The sequence below is a fragment of the Oryctolagus cuniculus genome, chromosome 8 (assembly GCF_964237555.1).
Source record: "Oryctolagus cuniculus chromosome 8, mOryCun1.1, whole genome shotgun sequence".
Lineage (NCBI taxonomy): Eukaryota > Metazoa > Chordata > Mammalia > Lagomorpha > Leporidae > Oryctolagus > Oryctolagus cuniculus.
This window is the reverse complement of record NC_091439.1, coordinates 42,976,877-42,990,221: the sequence shown is the minus strand read 5'-3', so window position 1 is coordinate 42,990,221 and position 13,345 is coordinate 42,976,877. Positions and strand designations below refer to the sequence as shown.

Genomic DNA, 13,345 nt, shown 5'->3' with positions numbered 1-13,345 from the left:
TGCGACAGCCATTTTCTTGCGGGGTTCAACCATGATCTGACGGCAGCACGCTCCATGGGCACTTTCCCAGAAGCCAAGGTTTCCAGCCTGACTCTGTTTTCCGCCGGGTGCTGTGGTCACTCCAATGCTTGGCTCAGGAGTGCCAACTCGCAGCGCCTCTGAGGGAACTTAGGAAGGAAAACCTTTGGCCCCGGCAGGATCTTCTCTTTGCCTGCTGTTCTCCTGAAACTTCACTTTCCTTGTTTGGCTTTGGCTGGTTCCGAACCTCCGGGAAAGCGTGCCTGAAGCATGGCTGTTGCCCGAGGTCAAGTCATCGATTTGACCTCTGATGCTGGCACGAGTGTGTTCTCCAAACCTGCCCTAAGGCACCTTGAGATTTGTCTGCCGTGGAGTCTGTGCACTCTACATGAGAATCTGACCCAGTGTCCTGGAGTGGGGCAGGCCACGATCCTGCGCTGGGGGAGAAGAGCAGACCCAAGCTGGTGCATGGCCACGCTTGCCTTCTGTCCGCTGTCCGCTGTCCGCTGTCCTCTGTCCTCTGAGGGAGCGCACATGAGAGATGTCGTGGCGGCTTTGTATTTTCTCCCAACTGCCCCACGTGCCGGGAGCTGTCCACCGGGGACTGACTCGACCAAGCATGTGCAGGACATGAGCTAGCTCATGTGAATTGAGGCTCTCAGTTGCTGTGCTGCTGGACAGGGAATTCCTAGAGCTGTACCCACCTGACCCCTCACGGACATTAGGCTCATTCTGGTCTCCCACTGGAACACGGAGTGAGCACTTGCCCTAGTTCCCGGATCCTTTCACTTCACATGCCTCGTCACCTTCCCTTGTGGAAGGGAAGAGCCACAGACAAGGAGGGGAACCCACTTGTAAGAGTGGGGTGAAACCAAGAGATTGTGTGGCCCGACTGGAGGACTGCCCGCCCCCAGGCCTGGCCCCACCCCCAACCATTCCAGGTTCCCTTCCTCAGGTTTTTATTTCCTAGAAAACCCCCACAATGTCTCTGAACTGACATAAGCACCCACAATAGGAGTTTGTGATGAGGCGGTGGGAGAACATTTCTCTGCCTGGCTTCAGAGGCGGAGGCGGTCTGTCATCTGAAAAGAGTCTCAGACCAAATTTGTTTCTTCTTCCTCCACAGACACTAGCACCCGCGAGTCTCGGGTGTGCTCTCCTGAGCGGGACTTGCCGGACCAAATGACGACTGATGAATCCGAGACTGACCACGGTAGGGGCCCTGTGTCTTGTGTCCTATGCCCCTGGGTGACCACTGGGTTGACAGAGCTCATTTTCTGAGAACCGGCTTCATGTTCCCTATGGGACTGGGACTGGGAAGCTGTCGCAAAGTGATTCCTTGTCCCAAAAAATGTGCCTGTGCTCTTGAGCTGTGGTGGAATCCTCAGCTATCTGCCCAGAAAGGATGTACTTCCTGGGTAGAGAAGTGTCAGGGTGCGAGTCATGTTCACCGAGACCGCCGCATGTCCTCCAGGATTCTCTCATTGGCTGCACACTGCCTGGGCCTTTCTGCAAGTTCTCAGAGTCTTCTCGTTGTGTCTCCTTACTCGTTGGTGAGGGGGTTATGGATCCTGGTACCCATGTCTGCTACTGCCATGAATCCGTCTGGTGCAAAACCTGCCAAGCTAGCACACGTTGATTCTTCAACAGACTGTGCACATGCAGAGCCCTGATTGGCCTCAGCATCGAGTGTCCTAGCTGCACCTCGTGGCCCAGTGTGCGGAGGTTCGGGGATGCCTGGCCTGAGCCCAGCCTGGGCCCAGACGTGAATTTTGAACTGTGCACACTGGGCTCCCGAGAAATGCAGTGGCATGCTGCCCCAGGAGTCCTCCTTCTTTCCCCTGTGTTCCCCTTCTGCTTACACCCAGAGCCAACATGCACCCAAGCTTACATGAAGATCCCTTTGCCTTGGACCCTTTAGACTCTGTCTGGGCAGCATGGGACTCCTTGATGGGCAATGGCCAGGGTGGGCCCTGGACTAACACAGCCACTTTGGCTGCCCGTGACAGTATCCGTGGCTGCCCAAGGGACACCCATTGCACCATCTCTACCCCACCATGTCCCTTGCCTTCATCTTTCTGTTGGCCTCGGCTTTCTGGAAGGGTCACGGCAATTCAGTGGACACTAAGCTTACCCACGGATGGAAAGGAAACATCTAAGAAAGGATGGAAAACAGGGGATCGTTTTGTTCCCGCTCAGTTATGTCCATGCGCCATTTTCTCTGAGTAGGAGTTGACTCGTTCTGCAGGATGAGACCTCAAAGTCAGCACAATCCAGCGTATGCGTGCGTGCGGTCCTTGGGCTTCAGAACGTTGCTCCTCCTCCTTTGGGACGTGGTGTTGGGGTGTTGTGGGGACATCCTTTGAGACAGGCTGTGTTTTCTCTTCACAGACCTCCCGGTGCTCCCTCGGGAGGCTGACCTTGACGAAGGTATGTTGACTGACCGACTCCAACTCCAATGGGGCCCGTTGCTGCCAGGCCTGAGCTGGCTGTAGGCCCAGCTCCATGCAAGCCTCTGCACCCTGGCACTTGGTGTGTTCTCCTAACACATGTGCAGACACGCACCTTTGAAGGCGTCCACAAATATCGGAGCCACCTGGAGCGCTGCTTGTTCAAGTGCCTCTGCCTTTGGGGTTCCTAACCTTGCTTGAAGGCTGCGTGTTTTGTCCCGGATGGGGAGAGTTTCTCGGTGCCACAGTGTCCACTGCGACAGCCATTTTCTTGCGGGGTTCAACCATGATCTGACGGCAGCACGCTCCATGGGCACTTTCCCAGAAGCCAAGGTTTCCAGCCTGACTCTTTTCCGCCGGGTGCTGTGGTCACTCCAATGCTTGGCTCAGGAGTGCCAACTCGCAGCGCCTCTGAGGGAACTTAGGAAGGAAAACCTTTGGCCCCGGCAGGATCTTCTCTTTGCCTGCTGTTCTCCTGAAACTTCACTTTCCTTGTTTGGCTTTGGCTGGTTCCGAACCTCCGGGAAAGCGTGCCTGAAGCATGGCTGTTGCCCGAGGTCAAGTCATCGATTTGACCTCTGATGCTGGCACGAGTGTGTTCTCCAAACCTGCCCTAAGGCACCTTGAGATTTGTCTGCCGTGGAGTCTGTGCACTCTACATGAGAATCTGACCCAGTGTCCTGGAGTGGGGCAGGCCACGATCCTGCGCTGGGGGAGAAGAGCAGACCCAAGCTGGTGCATGGCCACGCTTGCCTTCTGTCCGCTGTCCGTTGTCCGCTGTCCTCTGTCCTCTGAGGGAGCGCACATGAGAAATGTCGTGGCGGCTTTGTATTTTCTCCCAACTCCCCCACGTGCCGGGAGCTGTCCACCGGGGACTGACTCGACCAAGCATGTGCAGGACATGAGCTAGCTCATGTGAATTGAGGCTCTCAGTTGCTGTGCTGCTGGACAGGGAATTCCTAGAGCTGTACCCACCTGACCCCTCACGGACATTAGGCTCATTCTGGTCTCCCACTGGAACACGGAGTGAGCACTTGCCCTAGTTCCCGGATCCTTTCACTTCACATGCCTCGTCACCTTCCCTTGTGGAAGGGAAGAGCCACAGACAAGGAGGGGAACCCACTTGTAAGAGTGGGGTGAAACCAAGAGATTGTGTGGCCCGACTGGAGGACTGCCCGCCCCCAGGCCTGGCCCCACCCCCAACCATTCCAGGTTCCCTTCCTCAGGTTTTTATTTCCTAGAAAACCCCCACAATGTCTCTGAACTGACATAAGCACCCACAATAGGAGTTTGTGATGAGGCGGTGGGAGAACATTTCTCTGCCTGGCTTCAGAGGCGGAGGCGGTCTGTCATCTGAAAAGAGTCTCAGACCAAATTTGTTTCTTCTTCCTCCACAGACACTAGCACCCCCGAGTCTCGGGTGTGCTCTCCTAAGCGGGACTTGCCGGACCAAATGACGACTGATGAATCCGAGACTGACCACGGTAGGGGCCCTGTGTCTTGTGTCCTATGCCCCTGGGTGACCGCTGGGTTGACAGAGCTCATTTTCTGAGAACCGGCTTCATGTTCCCTATGGGACTGGGAAGCTGTCGCAAAGTGATTCCTTGTCCCAAAACATGTGCCTGTGCTCTTGAGCTGTGGTGGAATCCTCAGCTATCTGCCCAGAAAGGATGTACTTCCTGGGTAGAGAAGTGTCAGGGTGCGAGTCATGTTCACCGAGACCGCCGCATGTCCTCCAGGATTCTCTCATTGGCTGCACACTGCCTGGGCCTTTCTGCAAGTTCTCAGAGTCTTCTCGTTGTGTCTCCTTACTCGTTGGTGAGGGGGTTATGGATCCTGGTACCCATGTCTGCTACTGCCATGAAGCCGTCTGGTGCAAAACCTGCCAAGCTAGCACGCGTTGATTCTTCAACAGACGGTGCACATGCAGAGCCCTGATTGGCCTCAGCATCGAGTGTCCTAGCTGCACCTCGTGGCCCAGTGTGCAGAGGTTCGGGGATGCCTGGCCTGAGCCCAGCCTGGGCCCAGACGTGAATTTTGAACTGTGCACGCTGGGCTCCCGGGAAATGCAGTGGCATGCTGCCCCAGGAGTCCTCCTTCTTTCCCCTGTGTTCCCCTTCTGCTTACACCCAGAGCCAACATGCACCCAAGCTTACATGAAGATCCCTTTGCCTTGGACCCTTTAGACTCTGTCTGGGCAGCATGGGACTCCTTGATGGGCAATGGCCAGGGTGGGCCCTGGACTAACACAGCCACTTTGGCTGCCCGTGACAGTATCCGTGGCTGCCCAAGGGACACCCATTGCACCATCTCTACCCCACCATGTCCCTTGCCTTCATCTTTCTGTTGGCCTCGGCTTTCTGGAAGGGTCACGGCAATTCAGTGGACACTAAGCTTACCCACGGATGGAAAGGAAACATCTAAGAAAGGATGGAAAACAGGGGATCGTTTTGTTCCCGCTCAGTTATGTCCATGCGCCATTTTCTCTGAGTAGGAGTTGACTCGTTCTGCAGGATGAGACCTCAAAGTCAGCACAATCCAGCGTATGCGTGCGTGCGGTCCTTGGGCTTCAGAACGTTGCTCCTCCTCCTTTGGGACGTGGTGTTGAGGTGTTGTGGGGACATCCTTTGAGACAGGCTGTGTTTTCTCTTCACAGACCTCCCGGTGCTCCCTCGGGAGGCTGACCTTGACGAAGGTATGTTGACTGACCGACTCCAACTCCAATGGGGCCCGTTGCTGCCAGGCCTGAGCTGGCTGTAGGCCCAGCTCCATGCAAGCCTCTGCACCCTGGCACTTGGTGTGTTCTCCTAACACATGTGCAGACACGTGCCTTTGAAGGCGTCCACAAATATCGGAGCCACCTGGAGCGCTGCTTGTTCAAGTGCCTCTGCCTTTGGGGTTCCTAACCTTGCTTGAAGGCTGCGTGTTTTGTCCCGGATGGGGAGAGTTTCTCGGTGCCACAGTGTCCACTGCGACAGCCATTTTCTTGCGGGGTTCAACCATGATCTGACGGCAGCACGCTCCATGGGCACTTTCCCAGAAGCCAAGGTTTCCAGCCTGACTCTGTTTTCCGCCGGGTGCTGTGGTCACTCCAATGCTTGGCTCATGAGTGCCAACTCGCAGCGCCTCTGAGGGAACTTAGGAAGGAAAACCTTTGGCCCCAGCAGGATCTTCTCTTTGCCTGCTGTTCTCCTGAAACTTCACTTTCCTTGTTTGGCTTTGGCTGGTTCCGAACCTCCGGGAAAGCGTGCCTGAAGCATGGCTGTTGCCCGAGGTCAAGTCATCGATTTGACCTCTGATGCTGGCACGAGTGTGTTCTCCAAACCTGCCCTAAGGCACCTTGAGATTTGTCTGCCGTGGAGTCTGTGCACTCTACATGAGAATCTGACCCAGTGTCCTGGAGTGGGGCAGGCCACGATCCTGCGCTGGGGGAGAAGAGCAGACCCAAGCTGGTGCATGGCCACGCTTGCCTTCTGTCCGCTGTCCGCTGTCCTCTGTCCTCTGAGGGAGCACACATGAGAAATGTCCTGGCGGCTTTGGATTTTCTCCCAACTCCCCCACGTGCCGGGAGCTGTCCACCGGGGACTGACTCGACCAAGCATGTGCAGGACATGAGCTAGCTCATGTGAATTGAGGCTCTCAGTTGCTGTGCTGCTGGACAGGGAATTCCTAGAGCTGTACCCACCTGACCCCTCACGGACATTAGGCTCATTCTGGTCTCCCACTGGAACACGGAGTGAGCACTTGCCCTAGTTCCCGGATCCTTTCACTTCACATGCCTCGTCACCTTCCCTTGTGGAAGGGAAGAGCCACAGACAAGGAGGGGAATCCACTTGTAAGAGTGGGGTGAAACCAAGAGATTGTGTGGCCCGACTGGAGGACTGCCCACCCCCAGGCCTGGCCCCACCCCCAACCATTCCAGGTTCCCTTCCTCAGGTTTTTATTTCCTAGAAAACCCCCACAATGTCTCTGAACTGACATAAGCACCCACAATAGGAGTTTGTGATGAGGGGGTGGGAGAACATTTCTCTGCCTGGCTTCAGAGGCGGAGGCGGTCTGTCATCTGAAAAGAGTCTCAGACCAAATTTGTTTCTTCTTCCTCCACAGACACTAGCACCCGAGAGTCTCGGGTGTGCTCTCCTAAGCGGGACTTGCCGGACCAAATGACGACTGATGAATCCGAGACTGACCATGGTAGGGGCCCTGTGTCTTGTGTCCTATGCCCCTGGGTGACCACTGGGTTGACAGAGCTCATTTTCTGAGAACCGGCTTCATGTTCCCTATGGGACTGGGAAGCTGTCGCAAAGTGATTCCTTGTCCCAAAACATGTGCCTGTGCTCTTGAGCTGTGGTGGAATCCTCAGCTATCTGCCCAGAAAGGATGTACTTCCTGGGTAGAGAAGTGTCAGGGTGCGAGTCATGTTCACCGAGACCGCCGCATGTCCTCCAGGATTCTCTCATTGCTGCACACTGCCTGGGCCTTTCTGCAAGTTCTCAGAGTCTTCTCGTTGTGTCTCCTTACTCGTTGGTGAGGGGGTTATGGATCCTGGTACCCATGTCTGCTACTGCCATGAAGCCGTCTGGTGCAAAACCTGCCAAGCTAGCACGCGTTGATTCTTCAACAGACGGTGCACATGCAGAGCCCTGATTGGCCTCAGCATCGAGTGTCCTAGCTGCACCTCATGGCCCAGTGTGCAGAGGTTCGGGGATGCCTGGCCTGAGCCCAGCCTGGGCCCAGACGTGAATTTTGAACTGTGCACGCTGGGCTCCCGGGAAATGCAGTGGCATGCTGCCCCAGGAGTCCTCCTTCTTTCCCCTGTGTTCCCCTTCTGCTTACACCCAGAGCCAACATGCACCCAAGCTTACATGAAGATCCCTTTGCCTTGGACCCTTTAGACTCTGTCTGGGCAGCATGGGACTCCTTGATGGGCAATGGCCAGGGTGGGCCCTGGACTAACACAGCCACTTTGGCTGCCCGTGACAGTATCCGTGGCTGCCCAAGGGACACCCATTGCACCACCTCTACCCCGCCATGTCCCTTGCCTGCATCTTTTTGTTGGCCTCGGCTTTCTGGAAGGGTCACGGCAATTCAGTGGACACTAAGCATACCCATGGATGGAAAGGAAACACTGAAGATTGGATTAAACCCAGGGAATGGCTTTGTTCCTGGTCAGTGACATCAATATGCCATTTTCTCTTAGTAGGTGTTGACTTGTACTGCAGGATGATTCTGAGAAGTCAGGAAAATGCAGCATGTGAGTGCCTGTGTGGTCCTTGGGCTTCAGGACATTGCTTTGGCTTCTTTGTGATGTGGCATTGGGGTGTTGTGGGAACATCCTTAGAGATAGGTTGTGTTTTCTCTTCATGGCCCTACTGACTCTTCCATGGGATTGCAATCTCAAGGAAGTTATGCTGACTGACTGACCCAAATGGGGCCCATTGCTGCTAAGCCTGAGCTGGCCATGGGCCCAGCTCCATTCTCGCCTCTGCACTCTGGCACTTGATGTGTTCTCATATCACCCTTGCAGAACCGTGTCTTGGTTGGTCTTCTTCACCAGTATTTGAGCCACCTGGAGCACTGCTTTTTCAAGGGCTTCTACCTTTGGGTTCCTGAACCTGGCTCAAGACTTTGTTTTTTGTCCTGGCTGGGTAGAGTTTCTCAGTGCCATGGTTTCCACTGTGACAGCCATTTTCTTGACAGGGCTCCTTCATGATCAGATGGCAGTGCACTCAAAGGGCCCTTTCCCGGGAGCCAAGGTTTCCGGTTTCACTCTCCTTTCCAGTGGATAGTGTGGTCATTCCAATGCTTTGTCCACAAGGGCTGACCCCAAACTTGCAGCGCCTCTGAAGGGAACTTGGACAGAAGCATGGTTGGCTCTGCAAGGATCTTCCCTTTGCATGTTGTTCTCCTGAGACATACTTTCCTTTCTTTGGCTTCGGCTGGTCTCAGAACTCCTGGGAAAGTATCCATGAAGCAAGGCTGTTCCCTGAAGTCAAGTCATCGATTTGACCTCTGATGCTGGCATGAGTATGTTCTCGAACTGTGACCTAAGATACCTGGAGATTTGTCTGCCAGTATTCTGTCAAACCAACGTGAGAATCTGACCCAATATTTTGAGTGGGTCAGGCCCCAATCCTCCACTTGTGGACAAGACCAGACCTGAGCTGGTGTGTGTTGCTGTCTATCCTCTGTCATCTGAGTGAGCAAACATGAGAGATGGCATGGTTCCTTTTGATTTTCTCCCACCTTCCCCACATGCCAGGAGCATCCACCAGACACTGACTTGACTAAGCATGTGCTAACATGGTTCTCAGTTGCTTTCCTGGAGGGGCTAGAGAATTCCTAGAGGTGTACCCAGGTGGCCCATCACCTGAAGCAGTAGGCTCGGTGAAGTTAGGTTCTTTCTGGGCTCCCACTGAGACACGGAGATGTCAGATGCCTAGTTCCTAGATCCTTTCACTTCTCCTGCCTCGTCACCTTCCCTTGAGGAAGGGAAGAGCTGATCTCAAACAGTGAGCCATAGACAAGGAAGGGAACCCACTTGTAAGAGTGGGGTAAAGGCTGGCACCATGGCTCAATAGACTAATCCTCCGCCTGCGTCACCGGCACACCAGGTTCTAGTCTTGGACAGGGTGCCAAATTCTGTCCTGGTTGCTCCTCTTCCTGTCCAGCTCTCTGCTGTGGCCCGGGAGTGCAGGGGAAGATGGCCCAAGTACTTGGGCCCTGCACCTACAAGAGAGACCAGGAGAAGCACCTGGCTCATTACTTTGGATCGGCGCAGTGTGCTGGCTGCAGTGGCCATTGGGGGTGAAAAACAGGAAAGGAAGACATTTCTCTCTCTCTCTCTCTCTCCCATTGTACACTCTGCCAGTGGGGAGAAATAAAAGAGTGGGGTGAAACCAAGAAATTTGTGGCCTAACAGAAAGACTGCCAACCCCAAGTGTGGTACCACTCCCAACCATTCCAGGTTTCCTTCCTGGGGATTTTATTTCGTAGAAAACCCCCACAATGTCTCTGAACTGACATAAGCACCCACAATAGGAGTTTGTAATGAGGGAGTGGGAGAAAATTTCTCTGCTTGGTTTCAGAGGCAGAGGCAGTCTTTCATCAGAAAAGAGACTCAGACCAAATGTGTTTCTTCTTCTTCCATAGGCACTAGCACCCAAGAGTCTCAGGTGTGCTCTCCTATGCTGGATGTGCCAGACCAACCGGCGACTGATGAATCCGAGACTGACCATGGTAGGGGCCCTGTGTCTTGTGTCCTATGCCCCTGGGTGACCACTGGGTTGACAGAGCTCATTTTCTGAGACCTGGCTTCATGTTCCCTGTGGGACTGGGAAGCTGTTGCAAAGTGATTCCTTGTCCCCACAAAAGTGCCTGTGCCCTTGAGCTGTGGTGGAATCCTCAGCTATCTGCCCAGAAAGGATGTACTTCCTGGGTACAGAAGTGTCAGAGTACGAGTCAGGTTCGCCGAGACGCCGCATGTCCTCCAGGATTCTCTCATTGGCTGCACACTGCCTGGGCCTTTCTGCAAGTTCTCAGAGTCTTCTCATTGTTGTCTCCTTACTTGGTGAGGGAATTATGGATCCTGGTACCCATGCCTGCTACTGCCATGAATCCGTCTCGGGCAAAAGCTGCCAAGCTAGCATGCATTGCTTCTTCAACAGATGGTGCACATGCAGAGCCCTGATTGGCCTCAGCGTCGAGTGTCCTAGCTGCACCTCATGGCCCAGTGTGCGGGGGCTCAGGGATGCCTGGCCTGAGCCCAGCCTGGGCCCAGACATGAATTTTGAACTGTGCACACTGAGCTCCCGAGAAATGCCGTGGCATGCTGCCCCAGGAGTCCTCCTTCTTTCCCCTGTGTTCCCCTTCTGCTTACACCCAGAGCCAACATGCACCCAAGCTTACATGAAGATCCCTTTGCCTTGGACCCTTTAGACTCTGTCTGGGCAGCATGGGACTCCTTGATGGGCAATGGCCAGGGTGGGCCCTGGACTAACACAGCCACTTTGGCTGCCCGTGACAGTATCCGTGGCTGCCCAAGGGACACCCATTGCACCACCTCTACCCCGCCATGTCCCTTGCCTGCATCTTTTTGTTGGCCTCGGCTTTCTGGAAGGGTCACGGCAATTCAGAGGACACCAAGCATACCCACGGATGGAAAGGAAACATCTAAGAAAGGAGGACACACAGGGGATCGCTGTGTTACCCCTCAGTGATCTTTGTGCCATTTTTCTTAGGAACTGTTGACTCGTGCTACCCGATGAGCATCCAACCTTCTTGAGCAATGTGCACTTTCTATTTTCCCAAGATATTTTATTTTCTCTCCTGATACTTTTTCCACTGGGTAGAGTCACTGCAATAATTCCCACGCCATGATAGCCCAGCTGTAATGATACCTATGAAAGGAAAGTAGAAATCTATTTGCTTGTCTCCAGAGCATCCCATCTTTGCAGCTTGTTCTCCCTATACCTAATATCCCTTCTTTTACTTCAGATGGTCCCAGAACCCTCCATAAAGTGTCCAGGATGTCTTCCTGTCACTGGCCTATCATGTCATCAGTTTGGCTTCTGATGCTGGCAGGAGTGTGTTCTACAAGCCTAGCCTAAGATACTTTGGTTTTTGCTTGCAATGGAGTCAGTGAATCCAAGATGAGTCTCTGACCCAGTGTTGGAGTGTGACTTGACCCATTCCTCCACTGGGGGAGAAGGCCATGGCTGAGCTGGACTGTGCCCATGCTTTCCATCTGTTCCCATTCTACTGAGTTACTGTAGGCAAGAGATGGAATGGTTGCTTTGGATTTTCTCCCATCTTCCCTACACACCTGGAGAAGTCCATGTGGGGCTGACTTGACTAAATATTTGTAGCACTTTTCTAAGCTGAATGGAGGTCTTCATTTGCTGTCTGGGAGGGACCAGGTTCCCATGCAGAGAAGTATCCACATGGTGTAAAAGCATAGATAATGGGTTGGCCATCGTATTGTTCTTTCTTGGCTCCCATTGGCATAATGAGTGGGCACTTGCCGAGTTATCAGATCTGCTGCACTTCAAATGCCTTATTGCCTTATCTTCTCAGAGGACATTGGTAGATGTTAACATGTAAGCCATAGACAAGGCTGGAAACCCATTCCAAGGAATGGGTTTAAACAAAGAATATGTGTAGCTCCAAACATGAGGACACCCTGCTACCCCAACACCACCCATTTCTCATTCTTGGTAGTTTCATAGACATATTCTTGTGATGTTTCAGAATGCCATGAGGAGTCTATGATGTGTGGGTGGGAGGACATTTCTCTTCATGCTTTCAGATATGGACTTGGGTCTGTTGTCTGCACTTAGATGAATCTTGTTTTTTTCTCCCACAGCAACCATCAAATTCTCATTGGAGCCCGAGCCATTTAAACGTAGGATCACCATATTAAACCTCACCCTGAACAACGAGAACAAGCCTGAGCATGGTAGGGGTCCATTTTTCTTGAGTCCTGGGCCGTGTGAGTGACCTCAGTGTTGACATAGTTCAAAATCTGAGAACTGGCTTTTAAGTTCCCTACCATTCTACGATGCGGTTATCGCTAAGGGCTACCTTATTGAGAAAGTGTGCCTGCACTCTGTGTGTTTTTGAATCCTTGTCTTTCTACACAGGAAGGATGGTTTTCCCAGGTAGAGAACTGCTTGAGTGTCACGTCCACCGAGACCACCATTCGGCCTCACGTATTATTTTATTGGCTGAAAGCTTGCACACTGAATGGGTGCTTTGCAAGTTACCAGGGCCCTTCAGTTTTTCTCTCCTTACACTTTTGTTAAAAAGTTCTTTCTGCTATCTCTGTCTCATACCAGAGTAATCTGTCTTCTGGAAATCCTCTAAGCCAGCACACCTTGTTTCTTCAATAGATGAAACAACAGCAGAAGCTAGCTCGGACACAGGGTCAGGTGTTCTAGCTGAAACTAATGATCCATTGTGCTAAGCTGTGGTGATGCCATGCCTGAATCCAGCATTGGTCCATGCATGGCTTCTGACCCATGTCCTCTGTTCCCAAGAACTCAATGGCATTCTCATCTATGAGTTTCCCTTCTATTCCTTGCATTTTCTTTCATCTTACACTCAGAGCTAACTTGCCCCAGTGACTGAGGTTCCCAGCTTGGCTTGGACTCTTTAGATTCTGTGTGGGAAGGATAGGAATCTGTGGTGAGAAATTGCTAGGGAGGCCCCTAAACTAGTAAACACATTTGGCTTCCCATAACTGTATCCATGCTGCCAGAGGGACAGCAGTTACACAATTTCTATGTTACTAGACCCTTTCATTGTATGTCTCTCTGAGCTTTGGCTTTTGGGAATGGTCATTGATATCAGCAGAAACAAGGACTAACGCTGAACAGAAAAAAAATAGCTAAGAAAGGTTGGGACACTGGGAATGGTTTTGTTCCAGCTTGTTGAAATCCAGGCACCATTTTCCCTTAGTGCTTTTTTGCATTTACTGGGGGATGAGTCAGTATGTCATGAAAATCAGTTGCATGGGTGGACTTCGGGTTTCAGAAACATTTCATCACTGGCCATCTGGTGTGGATTTGGGTGTGTTGTTGGAAAATCTACTAGGACACATTGTAGTTTTCTTAAAAGAAAAACTGATGCTTCCATGGGTGTCCAACCATGAGGAAAGTATGCTGACTGACCCAACTCAAATTGTGTCCACAGCTGCCAGAACTGAGTTGGCTGTGGGCACACCTTTGTTCTAACCTCTACACTCTGGGCACTTGATGTGTTCATGTTGCAGAATCACAAGTTGCTTTGATGTTCTCTACCCATCCTGTACCTCCCTGGGAGAGCTACTTCTTTAAGAATGTTTGCCTCTTGTTCCCTAAAGTTGCTTGAAGCCCTTG

At 52.7% G+C, this 13,345-nt stretch overlaps 1 protein-coding gene across 2 annotated transcripts in view; it reads left to right on the top strand.

Moving 5' to 3' along the window:
* LOC138843498 (uncharacterized) overlaps nucleotides 1-13,345 on the top strand; it is a 36,059-nt gene that overhangs the window by 12,951 nt on the left and 9,763 nt on the right. The window contains exons 11-17 of one of the 2 annotated variants that reach the window (XM_070047662.1): nucleotides 1,145-1,231; nucleotides 2,410-2,448; nucleotides 3,866-3,952; nucleotides 5,125-5,163; nucleotides 6,576-6,662; nucleotides 9,621-9,707; nucleotides 11,833-11,925. In XM_070047662.1, coding sequence (XP_069903763.1) covers nucleotides 1,145-1,231; nucleotides 2,410-2,448; nucleotides 3,866-3,952; nucleotides 5,125-5,163; nucleotides 6,576-6,662; nucleotides 9,621-9,707; nucleotides 11,833-11,925 — 519 coding nt within the window. The remainder of the gene's footprint in view (nucleotides 1-1,144; nucleotides 1,232-2,409; nucleotides 2,449-3,865; nucleotides 3,953-5,124; nucleotides 5,164-6,575; nucleotides 6,663-9,620; nucleotides 9,708-11,832; nucleotides 11,926-13,345) is intronic. The other variant, XM_070047663.1, reaches the window with a different exon arrangement.